Source organism: Haliotis rubra, unplaced genomic scaffold (assembly GCF_003918875.1).
Source record: "Haliotis rubra isolate DU_JTF1 unplaced genomic scaffold, ASM391887v1 Scf800, whole genome shotgun sequence".
NCBI classification, from domain to species: Eukaryota; Metazoa; Mollusca; class Gastropoda; order Lepetellida; family Haliotidae; genus Haliotis; species Haliotis rubra.
In genome coordinates this window covers 24788-47092 of record NW_025767525.1, presented here as the reverse complement: position 1 = coordinate 47092, position 22305 = coordinate 24788, and the positions used below count along the sequence as shown (strand labels likewise).

The 22305-nt window shown below is 40.7% G+C and overlaps 1 protein-coding gene across 1 annotated transcript; it reads right to left on the bottom strand.

Moving 5' to 3' along the window:
* Window positions 1-8837: 8837 nt before the first annotated feature.
* Window positions 8838-11888, bottom strand: LOC124261603 (myosin, essential light chain, adductor muscle-like). The gene is made up of 3 exons (XM_046695943.1): window positions 11845-11888; window positions 10427-10502; window positions 8838-9756 (listed from the first exon to the last, which is right to left on the bottom strand). Exons 1-3 carry the CDS (start codon window positions 11886-11888, stop codon window positions 9238-9240), a joined length of 639 nt encoding a protein of 212 aa, XP_046551899.1. The 3' UTR covers window positions 8838-9237.
* Between the last annotated feature and the right edge of the window lie 10417 nt (window positions 11889-22305).

Sequence of the window (22305 nt, the reverse complement as noted above, 5' to 3'; positions counted from 1 at the left end):
TACTCTCGACCGAAACCTCCTTTAGATAATAGAGTATGTAATGTGTATCTTTCCTCTGTTACGGAAACCTCACGGTACGTTTATTTGGCATAACTATTGGAATCCCGATATTCAGCCACTAACCAATTAACCTTTGTTCCTGCCACCCATAAGCCGCATGCGTTAAATCTTCATTTACACGAAGACAACGGCATAACTAACATAACAATAATATAATAATAATTCATTTACATAGCGCCTAGTATCCATCTGACTAGCTGCTCACTTGACGCTGTAATCAGGTGATCGTAAGTCACTAAGGTAACCTTCGTGCAATGTTAAAGAATGATCGTAACCAATGTGTTAAGAATGGGCTTAAGAAGTTCGTAGCGTTACGAACGTTTCGAGAATAGATAGCCTGGGCCTAGATTTTCGAAGCTCTCTTAGCGCTAAGATAGTCGTAAGTGCCATACATTAACATTAACTTACGACTATCTTAGCGCTAAGAGAGCTTCGAAAATCTAGGCCCTGAGCTCTACGGACAGGACCACACACCACCACATACTACAGCATGTTCTTTGCACTTTCAACTGTCCAATTAAATTTATATTACCGCGGATACTTAGGGAGGGCAATATGTTTTATGCTTATTTTTATGTATGGAATTTGTTTTCATGTATGAAAACTAAACAAATGTACCAAATATTCTCACATACATTTATTTTAAGGATTTTATCGTGTCTCATAAGTCAATAATGGCTGAAAAGTATTTTATTCGGTATCTCATATCCTTAAGTATATTTTATCTACACGTGGTGACATGTAAATAAAATATATCTTCTGTTATATTATCTATTTATTGCTGTCGTCAATCCAGCCTGTGACACATGTGTGTATCGATCTCCTTATTCTAGCGATTAAATATGTATTGCAGTAGTTCATCTTGCCAGCGACGTATCTTGCACTAGATAACACGTGAAGATCCGGGACTAGGTCTTAGCAATATTCTCCAAATTCCGCAGTAATTCATGAACTGTATTATTATGGTTTGTTAATAATCACTAGCATAGGTCTATGCATTATAACTAACAGAATGACATGAAATCAACCAATTCGGTAAGTCTGGCTCTGTTCATTTATGTGTCTTTATTAATGTAGACCGATGAGGACAACATCAAGTTAACTCTTAATGCAGATATTTAAATGGTTGATTTACCCGTATTGATCCGGGTTACAATTTGTCCTCAACAACCCATGCTTGTCGTAAGAGGCGACTAACGAGATTACACATGTCGTCGCATCCCAATTGTGTAGATGCTCATGATGTTGATCACTGGATTGTCTGGTCCAGACTCGATTATATACAGACCGCTGCCATATAACTGGAATATTGCTGGGTGCAGCGTTAAACAACCAACCAACAAACCAATCTTGCACCATGTAGCGAGGAATTGTTTTACAGTATGAAATATTATCTGTTATTCTGTATCTCATATCTGGCTTGTATTTTATCTACACTTGGTGACACGTAAATAAAATACATCTTGTCTTATTTTATTTATCTGTTGCTGACGTTAATCTAACCTGTGACACATGCATATGTGTGTATCGATCTCCTGGTGTCCTCCCATTTGTGAGAACTCCCAGTTGTGAGACACATTAATTAATGGTTCAGTGCACACAGGTGGTGCTTCCCCATCCCTACGATGAAAGTGGGAACAGCCCTGTTGCTCAAGAGTACCCGCAGGAGGCATAGTTCATTAATGAGTTAATTAACATAGAAGACATCGTTCGTTGAAGAGCATTTATTGTTTTCAATAGATACTGAAATACTGAAAAAGATTATCTTGAACTGGTGATATATTCTACTTGTTAAAGGCCTGTCATAATGGTGATCGGAAAGAGCAGTCAAAGGTTAATAAATAGATTTGGATTAAATATATTTACAACAGTTATTGCTAGATTTTTCAAACACGTAAATCTGTGTAGGTAAATTAATTTCTCTTTCAAATGATCACGAAGTTACCTACACAAAGTGTTTATTTTTTAAAGCCATTTATCTGAGTAGGTTAATTACTTTATCTTTTAGAGTTTCATTAAGTTACCTCCACAAGATTCAGTTAAATAGCTAATCCATAATTAGCTGGGGTTAATCCATTCTATCAGATAGGGGAGTAAGGTGTGTTTTCTTTGCTATTTACCTACACCACTGTCTCACAACTGGGAGTCTCACAACTGGGAGTTCTCACAAATGGGAGTAGACCGATCTCCTTATTCCAGAGATTAAATGTGTACATTACAGTCCTTCATCTTGACTGCAGCATGTCTTGCACCAGGTGACATGTGAAAATCAGGGGGAGGAATTCTTTTACAGTTTGAAATATTATCTGTTGTAACCATCCCAACGTCTATTTAGTATATTCATTTGTTTCTTTTTTCAATAATCTAAAGATGAAACCGTAACTCCAATTATAGTCGATACTATGGAACTATTGCTTGCGTCAGAGTGGCTGTAATGCCTGCGATATCCCGCTCCAGAGCAGATTCATGTTTATTCATTCCGCCGTTTCCCCAGACGTGTTAATGCACTCATGTGTAGTGATGAACCACGGAGGTAATGGTTTAAGTGTAAATATTTCTCAATTACCTTTCGATAGAGACTATACATCGCACGGGAAGTATTTCACGACCTCGTTTTACTACGAATTTATCACAACTGGCCGCACTTTTAATAGGAACACAATACACAATAGCCTGTCAGCTAAAATGACCAGGGTATCAATTTTCTTTTCGCAGTGGATGTCCTACCACTCATTGTTTCTAGACCCGAGGTTAACTGATTTCAGGGTACTGAATCTTCTTTTCTTTTCACGATGAGTCCAGCCATGTCCATCCTTTATACTATTATATTATGATGGTTGGTATATTAACCATATTTCTTGGTCAAGTGTGAATGAAAGTTGTGAAAAAAACATATCTTAGCTTTGCTTGATATGTACCTGTATATTGAAACCAGCAGCTTATCACGATTCTTGTGGATCCTTTGTATTGTGTGTTTATACTGTGTGTCATTTGGTATGCATGTGTGTGTGACAGTTTTATCTTGTTAAATCCTTCACCATGTTTTTTTATTCTCCAAGAGGGAGAGGAATTCCCTGGTTCATTTGTCCCTATCTGTTACAGGGATTCAGGATTAAAATATCAATTAAACCCCAAAAAAAAAAAAAAAAAAAAAAAAAAAAAAACAAAATAAAAAATTGTCTTTTCTCCAAAAGTCAAAATGGCACGTAAAATAACGTCGTGAACTAGTTTGACTGCCCAAGAGCGCACACTACAGTTTTCCCAGAAATTATTGAGAAAATCTTTGATTCCTTATACTGATAATAGATTTTAAAAGAGGCATTACATTATGTAATAAGGTACTCAATATGGGAGGGAACTCTTGTAGGCTTAAGAATGATCCTTAACTACATCAAGAGTTAACTCCCTTGGTGTAGCAGACGGCTTCCTTTGTTGACATGGCAGATTTGACAGCAGAAGAGAAAAGAAAGCTGGTTCTAATGATTTTGAAAGGGGTTTGACTAATGCAAAAGAGTTAGCTGGTAGACATGCCATTCCTCTGTCTACAGTATACATTCAGGAGGTGGGATTGAGCACATGAAAGGGGTACTGCCGCAGAGAGGCCAAGCAAGTTCAGCATTACGGATCGCCAGCGACTTGGTCAGATTGTGAGTTGGGGAAATTGAAAAGCGTTGAGAATATCAGAAATGGGAAGATGAATAGAGAAAGTCCTCAGGTATGTAATGAAACCCTTAGACAAGAATTACAAAGACTTAACTGGGCGAAAAAGCGCGGAATTCCCTCACCATTGATGAAAGATGTGCAAAAAGAAAGACATTCAAACTGGCGTAGGGCTCAAGAAAATCAAGATAAGGATAATATGATGAAAGTTCTTTCTGGCTTTTTCCGAACTGTGTGAAAATTTGGACAAACGATACCGTGAAACCTATGTACCAACGCCCAAAACAGCCCGAAATTTGATAAATGGCAGGGGCGGATCCAGGATTATGAAGAAGGGGTGTGCGTGCGTGCGTGCGTGCGTGTGTGTGCGTGTTCATAGATCATGAAGTCCAAAGGTTAGGGGGAAATGCTCCCTAAGGAAATGTTTTCAGGGACCCCCCCCTCTCTCTCTCTCTCTCAGGAACCGCCCCAGAAGACAGTGGTTGTTGTACCAAAATGTTCAAGTTTTAAACTGGCCCAGCTACAGCCCAGATCTGAACCCTATTGATAATGCGTGGGGATATTGGTTATATTGAGGATATGAAGAAAGAAGTGGTCGAGTATTGGGGTACGCTGTCACACGATTTCCAACAAACTTTGATCGGTTGTGTACCTAGGCACATTCAGTCGTGTATTGCAGGGCAAGGAGCTCTCACAAAGTACTGAAAAGACACATTGACTGTAGGAGAATCATATCTCAACATATTCATTTAAGTAAACTTCTATAGTTTATATACATGTATTAGATATTTGCCGAAACAACTTTCTCAATAATTTCTGGGAATACTATGCTTAATTTGTGCTGCCGTTATGAGGTGAAAGGTAGGACACCAGTCTAAGCGGTTGGGAACCCACACACGTCAACATTACCACTCAGTGAAGCCGTGAGGCAATCGATGGCGTCATTGCGAATGTTTGTCATACATGGTTGTTCCCTCTTGCTTTTGTTTACCGATCAGCTCTTTTGGATTCCCTTGCCATTGTCCCACTGGAGAGTGATGAGGCGAACGTGACGGCAAGGGAAACACGTTAGTGTTATTCACATTCACATTTAATGTTTTGATTGTATATTTTTGAAAACATCTCCAACTTTACCTGAGCAAAGACATTCCTTCCCAAACTCAGAATGGAACCCAGGAAATGGTCTCAAAAACTCAACCTGATCTCGGAGATGGTACGGTGTTCTCCATGTTTTTCATGCAACTTATGCTGCACGTGCTGTTCACAAGGACCAGCCCTATAAAATGCACCCCAAACCTGGTTGAAACATTTACATTACAACGTCAGCAGGATGCTGCGACTCACGACAGCTCAGAGGAATCAGGCGCTAGGAAGACTTGAAGCTGGCCCCACTGCACAAGCCGTTGTAAATCACTTCCAGGTCAACTTTCGGACCATCTACAGGCTGCAGCAACGTTTCCGGGCCACCAACACCACAAATAATCGTCCCCGTACTGGCAGACGACAAGACCCAACACTGCCGCTGTTACAGGTCATTGGCTCCCTCCCTCTGCAAGCCGTATGCGTTCTGCTGTTTATTTTGTTGACAGTTACATAGAGAGATTCTTTAATACAAATGCATAAAATCGGTGATTTACAATGTGATTAGGTTGTCTGACAAAACATCCACTTGCACAGTTTGAGATCGATTGGGTCATTGGATGAAGAGATATTTACAAAAAACCGGGTCCACATGCAAACTATACACGTGACTACAGCAGAACGGTGTCAACATTATGCAGTGGCCAGCCCTTAGTCCTGATTTAAACCCAATTGAACATCTTTGGAATGAAATTCAGAGGAGACTGAATAATGTCTTACCAAGGCCGAACACAGCCGATTTATTGCGCCAGGCCTTTCTCAGAGTGTGGTTCCATGTGCCAATGGCCTTCATCAATCGATTGGTGCACTTCATGCATAGACGCTGTGCTGCAGTTATTGCCGGTCGTGGTGGTCACACTACATATTGAAGTCAAGAGTCTGTATGGACTGCACACGTTCACGTAATGTCTTGAACTTCTGAGTTATTCATTGATGTGTCAAGATATTGTACACAAAAAATGTTTTTGATCCGCTCATTATGTCCATTCCTGTAATGATTTGATTACAGTGCCTATCTCATTTTGAATTCGTACTGACGTTTTTTTTGCTGCTGAGTATACTTAACGCTGAGCTGTCATGGTGCTTTTAACGTTTACCCACGGCGTCTTGTTCTTCCAGCTGATTCCCCCCAAACTATTTGTCGAGCACCACGGAATGCCTGGACTTCACACGCGGAGGTACGTGACATTCTAGTATAGGGGATGGCGACAATACAGGTCTTTCATCTTTGTGATGACGACAGAATGGATTTTCTTCTTTCAAGATCACACGACGTCGTCAAAGAGCTGCCAGCGCCTAATTCTCTGTGACCTGTGGACATTTTCAGGAGTCTGGCGACAAGCACATAGTGCACTCACCCTGGGATTGTCTTACCACGTGAGCCATTGCAACTGACGATGTACGCCGTCAGAAAACAATATTCTGGTGTTATGTGCGTAAGTACTGGTTTTTCAAATCCAAATCAAATCAAATCAAATTAGACATTTGTATAGCGCTATATATCCAGAGTCCTGCTCATGTGCGCTTAGTCAAATGCTCGTTTGAAGAGAATGGTTTAACTTTTGAGACAAGATCGGAAACTGTTGATATTTTCCGATTTTTTTACATTTTCAGGTAATCCATTCAAGAGTACAGCACCCGCTCTGCTAATTGTTCTGTCCCCGTATGTTGTGGTTCGGACAGATGGAACATCTAAGCTTTGCTGACTAGCCGATCTGAGTGACCTTCCAGGCTTGTGAAGGTTGACTAGTTCCTGGAGATAGAATGGAGCAAGCCCATTAATGGACTTGCAAACAAACACAAGTAGTTTGAATACAACTCTGTCTTTTACAGGGAGCCAGTCCTTCAGGACGGGTGTTATGTGCACATACATATGTGTGCGTGTTATGAACCTGGCAGCTGTGTTTTGAACACGCTGTAACTTGTCCGTGTACTTCTGCTGAATTCCATAGAGTAGACTGTTGCAGTCGTCTAGACGTGATGTCACAATGCATGGGTTAGGCATTTTACTGATGGTGTGTCCATGTACCTGCTAATCTGTCTGATGTTCCTAAGGTGGAAATATGCAGATTTGCAGATGTTACTGACGTGATTTTCCATGCTTAATGTTGAGTCAAAGATGACACCTAGATATCGAGCACGGCTTTCTGGTTGAACAAACGCGTCTCCAATTTGAACTCCAGGGATCTTGAACTTTGATTTTGTCTGTTTGGAGCTGATGATGAGAATCTCAGTTTTGTCATCGTTCAGTTTCAGAAAATAACTGTTCATCCAACATTTGATCTCAGCTATGCAATTCGTTATTGCCTGCAGGGTATTCTGTACAGAAGATGCAGCTTGTGGCTTGAATCCGAGATATAGCTGAGTGTCATCAGCATAGAGATGATAGCTGAGATTATGGGCTCGGGCTATATCACCAACGGGTATGGTATATACAGTGAACAGGATTGGCGCAGAGGCGCAGTACCTCATGGTCTCTCCAAGGCCCTTTCTGCACCCCTCTACAGGATTGACCCACGAAAATCCGGGTTAGAATTGATTTCTGTAACCCAAACTTGTCGTGAGAGGCGACTAACAGGATCGGGTGGTCAGGATCGCTGACTTGATTGACACATGTCATCGTATCCCAATTGCGTATATGGATGCTCACGATATTGATCACTGGATTGCCTGGTCCAGACTCGATTATTTACAGACCGCCGCGTAAAACTACACTAACTCACTCTGCAGGATGTTTTGTAGCAAGCTACAAGACTACATTATTGATTGTAGCAAGCTACGAGGCTCTACAGAAATGGTTATAGGAAGACACTTGTCTCTACAGAAATGATTATAACAGGGGAACACTCCTTTTTACCTTTGTGAGAATTTGATACCAGCCCTAATGCTGACCGTGTCATGATGTATTGCGCTGTGAAGCATTTCGGGTCGGGGGTCATCTCAAAAAGGTGTTATTTTTAAAATCTTTAATCCTTGCAAAGACACGAGGGCCTGTGCCACTGAGTGGTCAGCGAACACCTTGACCACAGGTCTATTGGCTAGATATGTTGCATTGGCTGGCAACTATCACGTTCTCTTCTTACACTTGCAATTACCGTATTGATCTTAATGTACAGAAACATGAATTAAACATGTCCAAGATATTTTTATGGATTAAACTTCTTTTTTAATTTCTCTCACGACGTTTCGAGACCATTCCAGGTCCCTTCATCAGGTGATCAGTTCAGTGTTGTATAACGTGTGAGAATATCATCTTCTGTCAAAGACTGGTGCATTTTACACAAGACAGAAGAAAAATAAACGCATTCCGACAGCCTCCAGAGTCAGCCCACACCACGCATCATCACCTCAGCAAGGCATTTATTGCTCTCCTGAATCACAAACGCCTGATTCCATCTCATTGAAACGCTTTCATTAAAATAGTGGGTTCGAATCCCGGCTTGTCATGATTACTTTTCCAGGTTTGTCAGGACCATACCCTTGCTCGTGGATTGCAACGAGGTGGTAAACGTCTTCGACCTAAATTACTCCGGGTTTTGCTCCCCAAACAAGCTGAAACCTCGTGATATAACTGAAATACTGCTCAAAGTGAGTTAAACCCAACCAACTCATTCACTCGTGTAGTGCTATACTCCTAGATGATGTTTCCATAATGAATGATGCATGATAATTGATGGTCCTTGTGTAATGTCGTAATGCAAATTATGCACACAAGTGTAATGTGCGTGTACATGTGTGTTGCTCAATGTAAAGATCTTAATGCATTTGATTTGGGTTGTGTGAATGAGTGAGTTTTGTTTTACGCCGCTTTTAGAAATATGCCAGCAATTTCTGGGGACACCACTGTACCCATATTGGGCTTCACACATTGTACCCATGTTGGGAATCGAACCGGGTTTTTTTGGCGAGACGAGCGAACGCTTTAACCCCTATTTTGGGGTAAATGTGCATCAAACAATAATGATCAAAGTCCAATGTTTAGGTTCGAATAAATTTATTCATGAAGCAGTTTAATATTGAGCGTCTGAAATGCCCTTCAACATAATTAGAATTCATAGTTTAATCTGGCTATGATTGCAATGCACTCAACATTGGCACATACGGCTCAGACGATACTTAAGTGTGAAATTAACATCCGTTGGGCAGAAGTATTACCATCTTTCAACAACAGGCGTTGGAAGGCTAATACATTCCTGTCAAATCTGCAGAGTCACGCTTGACATAAAAGTTCAGATACTGACAATGAATACTGTGTCAGAAAGTTATGTTTGGGTGTTGAACTTTTGAGAAAAAGCTAAAGCCAGTAGTCTTTTTTCTAAAATGATCAATTAATTAAATAACAAACGCGCAATAACTTATATGAACTTGATATCACCACTATACGAGAGGTCCGGCCATGACCTTGGAAATGAAGTCCTCGTACTTGACGTTGCCCTCCAGATCCTCTCTCAAGTCGGTGCACTTCATGATGTCGTCCATCTGGGTGTCGGTCAGTCGGTCTCCCAGAGATGTCAGAACGTGCCTCAACTCAGCAGATGAGATAAAACCCTGGCCCTCTCTGTCGAATGTCTTGAAAGCCTCCATGAAGTCGGCGTAGGTGCCTGTGTCCTTGATCTGCATGACGGTCTGGTAGATGGGCAGGAACTCCTCCAGTTTGTAGTTCTTCTCTCCAAACCTCTCCACACCTCCGTTCTTCATGATGGTGGTCATGGTAGGGTTGAGGCCCAGACAGTACAACATGTCGCCGGTCTTGGCAGCGTCGACGGCGCCATCACGACCATCCCAGAAATCAAAAAGGTCAAACACCTCTGTGGCTTCTTCAATCTCGTCCTTGGACAATTTGATTTGTGGAGTTGCAGCCTTTGTGGGCTTTGTTGGTCTAGCTGTCTTGGATGCCTGAAACAATACATTCAATTGTACTATACTCTTTTCACAGGATTTTCTTTTCTAAGCATAAACTATTAAACACTATGTGGCAATTTTACATGCTGGCATTCTAGAAATTATATAATTATGCTGGGTTTTCTACGTTGTCCGAGAAATATCTAAGCGTTCAGTAAATAATCGAAAGTGTCTAATCTAATATTATTACATTTAGACGTGCAGTATTTCAAGCCACGGCACCAAATCTAGCCGCAATAGCATTGAAACTGGTTTAATGCAATAAAACAACCATTAGTTGGAAAATATGTTCGTGTTTGACCTATGACGATAAAAACAAATGAATCGATTTGTGTTTGTCATTGCATACAATGTCTTTGTCAAGACAAATATAAACAATATACAAATCTAGAATGTTTACTCATTATAAAGTGTAAGTTATCTATTTCGGTACTGAATCATGAACAATATGCAGCTAAGCTTCCATAACATGGACACACTGGGGGTTCAGTGCGAGATAACAAAGTTTTGAAACTCATTCCTGGTTGTTTATTAATCTTCCACGTCCAGAAGTATAAAGTTTAATCCCAATACGCCCATAAAAAGGCGTATCACCAAGTGAATCAGCACAGACGATACCAGAGTTTCATGGGCAACAGATGAATGTTTGATGTAATAATCATACAATCTGCCTACAGCGGATCTGTTGACGGATAACCGTGACAGTCCTCAGTGGCATATCAAGATCAGGGCGGATACAGCTTTTGAGAAAGGGGATGCACACTATTGAGCAAATGAGGGGTGCACACTTCATTTTCACCCGAGTTTCAATGGTCATTTAATAAACTTACACCCCGTGCACCCCTCTGATCCGCCTATGATGATCTTGTGATATCATCGAGTATTTTAAATCATCCCTTTCGACAACAGTTTCCCGTTCACAACGTAACTGACATAAATAGCTGATATCAAGGCTGTGTTTTTTCTTTTGCATTATTTCTTAACATAGCTATCTTTACCGTTGAACTTTCAGTCGAGGCGTTATTGTACAAAACAAATGTACCTGCATTTTATGGATTCCCGTATTTCTATGTTTCTTTAAATATAGAGTGAGTGAGTTAAATTTTACGCCGCTTTCAGCAATATTCAAGCTGTATGGCTGAGGTCTGTAAATAATCCAGTCTGGACCAGGCAATCCAGTGATCAACAGCATGAGCATCGATCTACGCAATTGGGAACCGATGATAATATGTGCCAACCAAGTCAGCGAGCCTGACCACCCCATCCCGTTAGTCGCCTCTTACTACAAGCATGGGTTACTGAAGATCAGTTCTAACCAGGATCTTCACGGGTCTTTAAATATAGCACGTCAGTGCAAAATAATACCCACTATCATCAGAAACAAATTCCGTTTAGTGTAAAGGAAAAATAGCTGTGAAAATTATGGATCACTGAAAGTCAGTCTTGACACCAGGTGTTTAAGCAATGTCTAGTATAAAGTAAATAAAATAAAAAAAATGACAGGTATGTTACGCGTGTCGATAATTCTGAATGTGTAACTGACATTCCATTTCATTTAGAGGTTAACAGCAGCATATGTTATAGTTGGGATTAGGATGAGAAAGCCACAATAACTCGGTGCGCCTAATGGCAGGAAGAGTTGTATACTCCCCAGGGAGTTGAGATTGATAATACGATGTGCCGTTGAGATTGACATCCAATGATCGAGGGGAAAATACCAGCGCCTTGAGCATGCACTAGTTGCGTGGATACGTGCGCTATATAAATATCCTATAATAATAATAATAATAATAATAATAATTACACTTTCTTAGTAAAGTACAGATTCTAATACTTTTGCTGGGTTGAGTGTGTAGCTGACAGTACGTTTCATTTTGAGCTTCTCTTAAAATAAGGACGTCATTAGAACAGTAGACAATTCAAGATACAACATCTTATAGTTATTAGTTCCATTTGCAACATTAAAGAATAATAAAGTATATTAGAAACTATGCCATATACTTACCATGATGCTTGAGTGTGTGCTGCCTGGAGAATGTCGGTATACTGTCTGCTTCTACTGGCGTGTGTATATATACCTACCTTGACCCTGCCGTGCACGTGGGTTCCCATGTGGCAGCCCGCATCTCAGCTGTTCTTACCTCATCCCCTCATTAATTAAGGATACAGTTATTACACACATTATATCATTATACATCTGAATTGGGATGCTCGGCGGGGCTGAGCGGCAGGAATATGGATTTGGGGGTAGGGGTTGAGGTGGAGGGGTAGGTCGGATTTAAGAGGGGGGTAGGTGTAGGGGAGTGGAATGTATGGAAGGGGTCAAGATTCATCAGAACTAGAAATGAAGTGGATGAGTAAATGTTTGTTATCATAGGCTGCGTAAATTTAACATACTTCTTGTTTATTAAACAGCAGTATCAGGCACAACATAAACGTCGGCTTCTTCAGTGTAGAGGGAAAAAAGCCACACATAGGTCATATAAGATAGCTGATGCAGAGGCCCAGATAAGCTGCGTATCCGGGTAAAATACGCATCGAAAATTTCCAATTACGCATTGAAAAATAATTGTTGCGTACCAATTACGCATTTAAAATGTTAGATACGCAAAAAGTTTAAAATAAATGCGTGCGGAATATATATATATAAAAATCGCTTGCGTAATGAAAAAGACATCGATTGCTATCAAGTTGTACTGTTAGTATAGGACAAGTGTTGTACTGTCAGTATAGGATGAGTTATTTTTATGGTTGGTTTTGATTAGGTATGACATAAGGCAGGACATACTTGCTTAGTAAACCTACTCAATGACATAATACTTAGGAGAGTAAAATGACTGAAATACGCACATATTTGAAAGCAGTGGGTAACGGAAATTGAAATACCCACTCAACATTCATAACACCCACTTAAAATATACAGTGGGTACAGTACCCACATGAGCTAAATCTTATATGGAGCTCTGGCCGATGGATATCATGTTTTAAAGCAAACGTCCATTTATTGCAGAATCTAATAAAACTACGTACAGGACACAACTCATGGAGTTAACGCACACAATGGCTTGTTCTTACCAAGCGTTGTTGGTTCGTTATTTCTGTTAAGCTAAACACTGTAAATAGTTCGCGCTGCATGCTCAGTAGACTGGAATAGTGATAACTGTTTTAGAAGGTAGATAAAATGTCATTCAGAGTACAGCAGCCTACGAAATATTATTTATGTCGCATCTGACGTGCGACATGTATGTGTTTTGTAGGTGTCCTCCCATTTGCGAGAACTCCCAGTTGCGAGACACATTAATTAATGGTTCAGTGCACACAAGCGGTGCTTCCTAATCCCTACGATGAAAGTGGGGAACAGCCCTGTTGCTGAAGAGTACCCGCAGGAGGCATAGTTCATTAGTGAGACACAGAAGACATTGTTCATTGAAGAGCATTTATTGATTTCAATAAAGAACAAGTTAAATACTGAAATACTGAAAAAGATTATCATTATATTTACACAGAAGAAATAGTTCATTAAATACTTCATTATCATTTTTTTATTCACACATTTTGATGATTTGCGTTATTATGATGTTTGTGTGTCATTATAAAATAACTTTTACATGGGTCCATATTTGGAAATTTTGACACTTTTCATATTTTCAGCAGTTTGCCGACTGCATCAAGATACTGCATGTGATTTTTCGTTCCATCTGCAAGTTGATCTTTGAGTCTATGTAGGCGATTGTCTATTTCCCCTGTACACGCGTTTCCTCGATCGAGGGGCGCCTCCCAGGTCGAGTTGGCACAGCTTGGCCTTCTCTGCCTTCTGTATTTTCCTGATGATTTCCATAAACCTAAAGATGTTTGGATGGCGATGACTGAGTGTAGCATTCAATCTACTGTGAAACCCCTCAATGTTGTTGTTAGTCCTGGGGCCGAATGTAATGATGGTTCCATATGGGCAAGGGAAAAGCGAGCGTCGTCGTCCACCCAGGTTGTAGTGATGTAGTCGTTGAATGTCTGTGTAGGTACAAGTCTGCCGCTGCTTGTCCTTGTAATACAGGTGATCGTGTATTGCAGTCAGTGATCTATAGTCTGTTTGCAGTGAAAACGTATCGATGAATTTCACTTTAAATAAAAAAGTAAATCAAATAATGTGAAATTAAGATTGCGAATCCTCATAACTTTACCTTGCCAATTGAACATTAATATCTCAGAATTTTATTCAACTTAGGATAAAAGTTGTTTAACAAACGATCATAGTTTCAAATCGCTATTATTGGTGTGTAGTACAAGGGGGTATGCACATTAAATGAAACCCCGAGAACAAGAAGGGTTGGTTTCTACGGTAGTCTAAGTTAACGCTCATCACGGACCGCACGTGCATTTGTTTCACTATTCCAGCTACTGCGCGTACCCCCTTGTAATACAAACCAATAATAGAGATTTGAAACTATGATCGTTTGTTAAACAACTTTTATCCTAAGTTGAATAAAATTCTGAGATTTAAAAGTTCTGTTGGCAAGGTAAAATCATGAGGATTCGCAATCTTAATTTCACTTTATGTGATTACTTTTTAGTTTAAGGTGAAATTTATCGGTACGTTTTCACTGCAAACAGACTATAGCCTGCGACATATATGTATCCTTAATCTAACTTGTGCTATATATATTTCATCTAACGTGCGATACATATATAATATTCCAGTCCATAATCTAGCCTGCGACATATATCAGTCCTTTTTCTTACCTGCGACAAATATATGTGTATTGCAGTTTATAATGTAGTCTGAGACATATAGGGGTGCTTAACCTAAACTCAGCTACATACATGTATGTGTATAACGGTACTTCATCTGGCTTAAGATATTATTATTAGTCGTGTGTCAAGCAGTATGTTGTGCGGGGATGAACAGTGTGTAATCTACAGCCAACAACTGAACATTGGTTCTGAACATACTGGAACTTAAACCATCACATAAGCTATAACCAGTAATTTGGAATTAGTGCTTGCAACTAAGTGTCTCAGAGAGTAGCTCAATAGCCTGCAATAGCCGGCTGCATTAATATACTATCAGTTCCGCCGTTTCTCCAGACGTGTGAATGCACTCGTTTGTAATTATGAACCACGGTCGTTTTGGTCTATCAAGTATATATAATTTCCTAATTGCCTGTAGAGAACACAGGTTGCTTTGAAAGCATTTCGTGACCCTGTTTTACACTGTTTTCATATTCTGACCATATCATATCTAGCCAGGAAACGAAGATAGAAGATGAATTGAGTCACGCATGAATGCACGAGTACTTTTACTAAGTACAACCAGCTATCTGCAACGTCAGCCATGCCGACGTTAGATGATGGTAAACGGCCAGACTCAACAGGGGATATTAAAGTAGGCTACACTTCACAATAAATATGGATTGATGAAGGAAGGCTTTACAAGAATATTAGCTCTCTATACTAGAGGAATGATAACATAAAGTAGGCTACAAGAATGATAGCAGGAGTCTTCATGATCCCATAGGTTACAGAACTAAAAAGAATACTACCAGAAGACTCAACAAGAATACTAGCACTCTACACTACAGGAATGGTAACAGCAGACTTCAGTATTCTGTAGGATTGACAAAAGTAGGCTACACGATTCTACAGGAATGTTAATAGTAGGCTACAAGATTCTACGGGAATGTTACATATAGTAGGCTACAAGATTCTACAGGAATGTTACTAGTAGGCTACAAGTTTGCATAGGAATGTTAATAGTAGGCTGCAAGATTATACGGGAATAGTAACAGTAGGCTACAAGATTATACAGGAATGTTAATAGTAGGCTACAAGATTGCATAGGAATGTTAATAGTAGGCTGCAAGATTATACGGGAATAGTAATAGTAGGCTACAAGATTCTACAGGAATGTTAATAGGAGGCTACAAGATTCTACAGGAATGTTAATAGTAGGCTACAAGATTCTACAGGGAATACTTATAGTAGGCTACAAGTTTGCATAGGGAATGTTAATAGTAGGCTGCAAGATTATACGGGGATAGTAACAGTAGGCTGCAAGATTCTACAGGAATGTTAATAGGAGGCTACAAGATTCTACAGGAATGTTAACAGTAGGCTACAAGATTCTACAGGAATAATAATAGTAGGCTACAAGTTTGCATAGGAATGTTAATAGTAGGCTGCAAGATTATACGGGAATAGTAACAGTAGGCTACAAGATTCTACAGGAATGTTAATAGGTGGCTACAAGATTCTACAGGAATGTTAATAGTAGGCTACAAGATTCTACAGGAATAATAAAAGTAGGCTACAAGTTTGCATAGGAATGTTAATAGTAGGCTGCAAGATTATACGGGAATAGTAACAGTAGGCTACAAGATTCTACAGGAATGTTAATAGGAGGCTACAAGATTCTACAGGAATGTTAATAGTAGGCTACAAGATTCTACAGGAATAATAATAGTAGGCTACAAGTTTGCATAGGAATGTTAATAGTAGGCTGCAAGATTATACAGGGGAATAGTAACAGTAGGCTACAAGATTCTTCAGGAATGTTAATAGGAGGCTACAAGATTCTACAGGAATGTTAACAGTAGGCTACAAGATTCTACAGGAATAATAATAGTAGGCGACAAGTTTGCATAGGAATGTTAATAGTAGGCTGCAAGATTATGCGGGAATAGTAACAGTAGGCTACAAGATTCTTCAGGAATGTTAATAGGTGGCTACAAGATTCTACAGGAATGTTAATAGTAGGCTACAAGATTCTACAGGAAAAATAATAGTAGACTACAAGTTTGCATAGGAATGTTAATAGTAGGCTACAAGATTATACAGAGAATAGTAACAGTAGGCTACAAGATTCTACAGGAATGTTAATAGTAGGCTACACGATTCTACAGAATTTTAATAGTAGGCTACAAGATTATACAGGAATAGTAATAGTAGGCTACACGATTCTACAGGAATGTTAATAGTAGCCTACAAAATTCTACAGGAATGTTAATAGGAGGCTATAAGATTATACGGGAATAGTAATAGCAGGCTACAAGATTCTACAGGAGTGTTTATAGTAGGCATAGCAGGCTACAAGATTATACAGGAATAGTAATAGCAGGCTACAAGGTTCTACAGGAATGTTAATAGTAGCCTATAAAAGTCTACAGGAATGTTAATAGTAGGCTACAAGATTATACAGGAATAGTAATAGTAGGATACAAGATTCTACAGGATTGATTTAAGAGGCTAGAAGATTGTACGGAAACACAACTCTACAAGAAGGATTACAGAGTGCTAGACGACAGCAAGAATATTTGTTTTAGCATATGGTATTCTGTGAGAGATAACTTCTCATTCTTTGCCATGACGACCAGACAGGTCCTTCCTTGAACAGACAGACAAGGCAATACCACATGTTAAATTACAGGGTTCCGTGGGATTACGATTGGGGGTGATAACGGCAATAAAGTTTATGGTACAATAATTATACAAATGCTGATTGGTTCCCGCTGGTTACGACGAAAAGTGTAACAGTGAAGATGTGAGAATTTCTAGGATATTTTAGACACGGAGTCTTGGAGGTTTCATGATTATTACCCGAGTGTGTTTTATTATCCTAAAGGTGGTAAAAAAGGAATTTACATTGTATTATGCAAGTGTTTGGCGAAATTACTTTTATTTTTTGCCTGTCGTTTCCAAATTTTAGTATATGTACTGCGTTAGCTTTATTCGGCTTTAGTCCTGCCCATGTCGTCATCCATGACGATGAAGACTTTACAGCGTCATGTCTAATGGTGACTATCTTGTATTGTCAGCGGGTTAACCCGCTACCTGTATAATACCCCTGCACCAATGGCGTTTTTTTGCGTATCTATTACTTTAACGCCGCACTCAGCAATATTCCAGCTGTATGGCGGCGGTCTGTAAGTAATCGAGTCTGGACCAGACAATCCAGTGATCAACAGCATGGGCATCGATCTGCGTAATTGGGAACCGATGACATATGTCAACCAAGTCAGCGCGTCTGACCACCCGATGCCGTTGGTCCACTCCACGAAAGGATGGGTTACTGAAGATCAATTCTAACCTGGATCTTCACGGGTTAGAAGATAAGAGCAATTAGACACAATTTAAACTGATCATTGAATTGGGGGGAAAAACAAACAAAGCCGTCAACTCAACCATTCCCAATTGTTTACTTCAGAGCGTAACACAGCATGACGAAACACATCTTTAATGTCCGCAAAGTTGTATATACATAGCTCATTACAACTCAAAGCTGATACTCAAAAACTATACGTCACATACGATGAATGATATATTTGAAAAAGAAATAGTTCCATTTTGACACAACCTTGATGTTGCCATTTTTCATTTTCCTTTGGAAGTAACTCCTTATTGAAACACATTTCAACTCTCTCTGGATTGATTTATACGATTTATATTGGGATTTATAAAAAGACTTATTTCAGGCATAAAAAGTTTAATTGTGATATAAACAAAAATATACAAAAGGAACATATCATGTTTTTCACACCCACCTCTCTTTCAGTGGGCTGTCCACAACGACTAAATATATGACGCATGCTTTTCGGGTTTGAAACGTGTCTTCAACACACGATAACACACAGACAATGCATCTAATACGATAGTTGCACACGCTTGATGGAACAATGTGACACTTCACATATGAGGGGTTGAAACTTCCGGATTAAGTGAGTGAGATAACTTTTACGCAGCTTTTAACAATATTCCGTCAATGTCACAGCGGGGCCACCAGAAATGGACTGCACACATTGTACCCATGTGGGGAATCGAACCGGATCTTCCGCATGCCGAGCGAATGCTTTAACCACTAGGCTACCCACCGTCCCTCCGGATTAAGACGTGCTTGAGGTCGTGTCACTACTTACATTGTCTCACATAGAGAACCCGGCCTCCACTGCCCCGAATCCGGAATCGCTCTCGGACCTCATGAAAGTAACCCCAAAGATGCAGCGAACATTCACGTCCGGTCCAGCCAATAGCTTTACACAACCGATCCTTATACACTCCTTCTTACAATCCTCAAAACTAGATGTCTTAGCTACGCTATTGTCATCTATAACGCAGAGACCGTAGACGCCAAATCAAAGCCAGGACCGGAACGACTGCATGCTGAAAACAAAGTTAGAAACTAAACTGATAAATCAACTCGTTTTAGCAAGAAGGACGAGATGTACAGTGTATAAGGAAGTGTTAGAGTGAGTGAGTATGATTTTACGCAGCTTTTAGGTATATTCCAGCAGTATCAAGGCGGAGGACACCAGACGTGGGACTCAAACATCGTACCCATGCGGGGAATCGAACCTGTGTCACTCACTCACTCACCCACTCACTTTAAACAATCGAGTCCAGACCTGACAATCTCGTGATTGATGCCATGAGTTTCGATTACTAAGGATGTGTTTATTAATCACTATCAACTAATGAGGCTACCGGATGTAGTGGTTGTAGCACAAACTGAAGGTACCTACTTCTGCTGCATACGTCGCCGGTGACGTTGTACCGGTACCCTTCCTTGCAGATACAATGTTCACCCTGGATACACTGCATGTCCCGGTCCCCGCAGTCTGACGTCAGCAAACACGGTGAGAAATATCCAACTGATCGGAAAGCAAGCGGAAGTGCCATCACATGGGTAGTATCATTTGTTAGTCCATGGAAAATTAGCAGCACGTTCCTACATGACATAAATATTGCCTTCCTATCTGACACACATGAACATCCTCAATACCTGAACACAGACACAGACACAGACACACACACACACACACACACACACACACACACACACACACACACACACACACACACACACACACACACACACACACACACACACACACACAGACAGACACACAGACAGACAGACAGACAGACAGACAGACAGACACACACACAGACACACATCCCAGTTCCTGACACACTAAGTTCTCAGTTGCGTAGATCGATGCTACTCATGCTGTTGATCCAGGGCCCCTTATTCGCGAAACGTTCGTAGTCCTAAGAATTCTTAACTGTGATCGTAGCCAATGTGTTAAGAATGGGCTTAGAAGTTCGTAAAGGCTACGAACGTTTCGAGAATACCTAGCCAGACTCGTTTATTTACAGACCGAAGTCATGTAGCTGGAATATTGCTGAGCGAGGCGTATAACTAAACTCACTCACTCACTCCTCACTCCACACACTCATATATATCCTCCCTATTTGACACACACATCTATAGAGAATACTACACGAGGTCTCATTACATACGAATTATATGAACGAGTGTCCTTCCTATGGTATCTGACCGAGCGAAAGCGAGGTCAGATAACTTTATAGGAAGGTCACGAGTTTCGTATAATTCGTATGTAATGAGACCGAGTGTGGTATTTTATTTATTACCCACGTCTTACATGCATTTAAATTGACAAAATGGCGTATTTTTTGTTATGTTTTTGGTTTTCAAACCGAAACCGGTTTCATAAAGAGGTTGCGGAAGAGTTTGTACTGTAGTATAATATTTGCATGACGTCACACTAATGACGTCACTGCCATGGTAACCGACGTCACGATGCATGTCAGTTGTCATCGCCTCGTACAGCCTCCTACAGTAAACTACTCAGTTGCACCTCGTTTTCTTGGTTTCCAGTTGCTTCATTCGGCTAACATCACTGGTGGAAACATTGCGTTTATGTTTTCGACGGACATAATGTCTCAGTTCGACTCACAATTAAACAGCGACACGGCAACGTTCGCAATGTTTACATTCCCACAATGCATATAAGTTGTAGAATGAATGAATTCACGTGTTTGTTATGAATGAAAAAATAGTTACGTCAGAATGTGACCTAATTGAGAGGTCATCGGTTATCCAATCAAATTGTTAGAATTTCAGGTCAAGTCGTTACGACACAGGTCAACGCGATACGACACTCGTGTGACGTACGAGATTAATATGCAACTACCCATACGTTGACCACGTGGGTAATAAATAGAGAATACAACACGGGGTCTCATTACATACGAATTAAACGAAACGAGTGTCCTTCCTATGATATCTGGCCGAGCGAAAGCGAGACCGAGTGTGGTATTTTATTTATTACCCCTGTCTTACATGCATTAAATTGACAAAAACAGCGAATTTTTGTTATTGTTATGGTTTCAAACCGAAACCAGTTTCATAAAGAGGTTGCGGAAGAATTTTTGTTCTGTAGTTCACTTTTGCATGACGTCACACTGTATTGACGTCATTACGCCATTCTCGTCTGCTCCCTTTGGTAACTGACGTCACGATGCACGTCAGTTGTCATCGTCTCGTTCAGCCTCCTACAGTAAACTACCGGTACTCCGTAGCACCCCGTTTCTTGGTTTGCAGTTGCTTTACTCGGCTAACATCATTGGTGGAAATATTACGTTTATGTTTTTCGACGGATATAATGTCTCAGTTCGACTTTCAATTAAATTCAATTCCCACATGGAACACACACTTACGCCCTCCCCACCTGGCACACACACACACACGCCCTCCCCACCTGGGACACACACACTTACGCCCTCCCCACCTGGCAAGCACACACACTTACGCCCTCCCACCTGGCACACACACTTACGACCTCCCCACCTGGCACACACACTTACGACCTCCCCACCTGGCACACACACACCCTCCCCACCTGACACACACACACACATCCTCCCCTACCTGACACACACACACACACCCTCCCCACCTGACACACACACACACACACACATCCTCCCCACCTGGACACACACATCCTCCCACCTGACACACACACATCCTTCCCACCCTGACACACACACATCCTCCCACCTGACACACACACACACATCCTCCCCACCTGACACACACACACATCCTCCCACCTGACACACACACACACACACACACATCCTCCCCATCTGACACACACACACAAGGCCTCCCCACCTGACACATACACACACACCACACCTGACACACACACACACACACATCCTCCCCAAGTCACTCAACACACACACACACACGCACACACACACACACACGCACACACACACACGCACACACACACACACACACACACACACACACACACACACACACACATCCTCCTACCTGACACACACACACACTTATACATCATCCAAACCTGAAACAAACACATATATCCTCCCTACCTGACACACACACGTATATCCTCCCGACGTCTGCGGCTGGCAATATTCCAGCTTCCCACAGTGATGGTCTGCATGCATGCTCCAGCCATTTTCTAAAAAGAAATGAGTTAGTTTTATGTTCAGTTAGGGGATTTGCGGCTATATAACCACCGGTATACGTCCCCAATTCGTCAAACACAGTACAGTTATCCCCATTCTAATTCAACTCGTTTTTACGCTGTTTTTTCGTGAAAGAAATTCATTATTTAAACCAGGTCAAAGTTCCTCTAGGTCAAAGGTTAATCATATCACTCCTTCAACTTACACCATCGCCAGAGAAAGTAGTTCCTTTTCAAACTACAC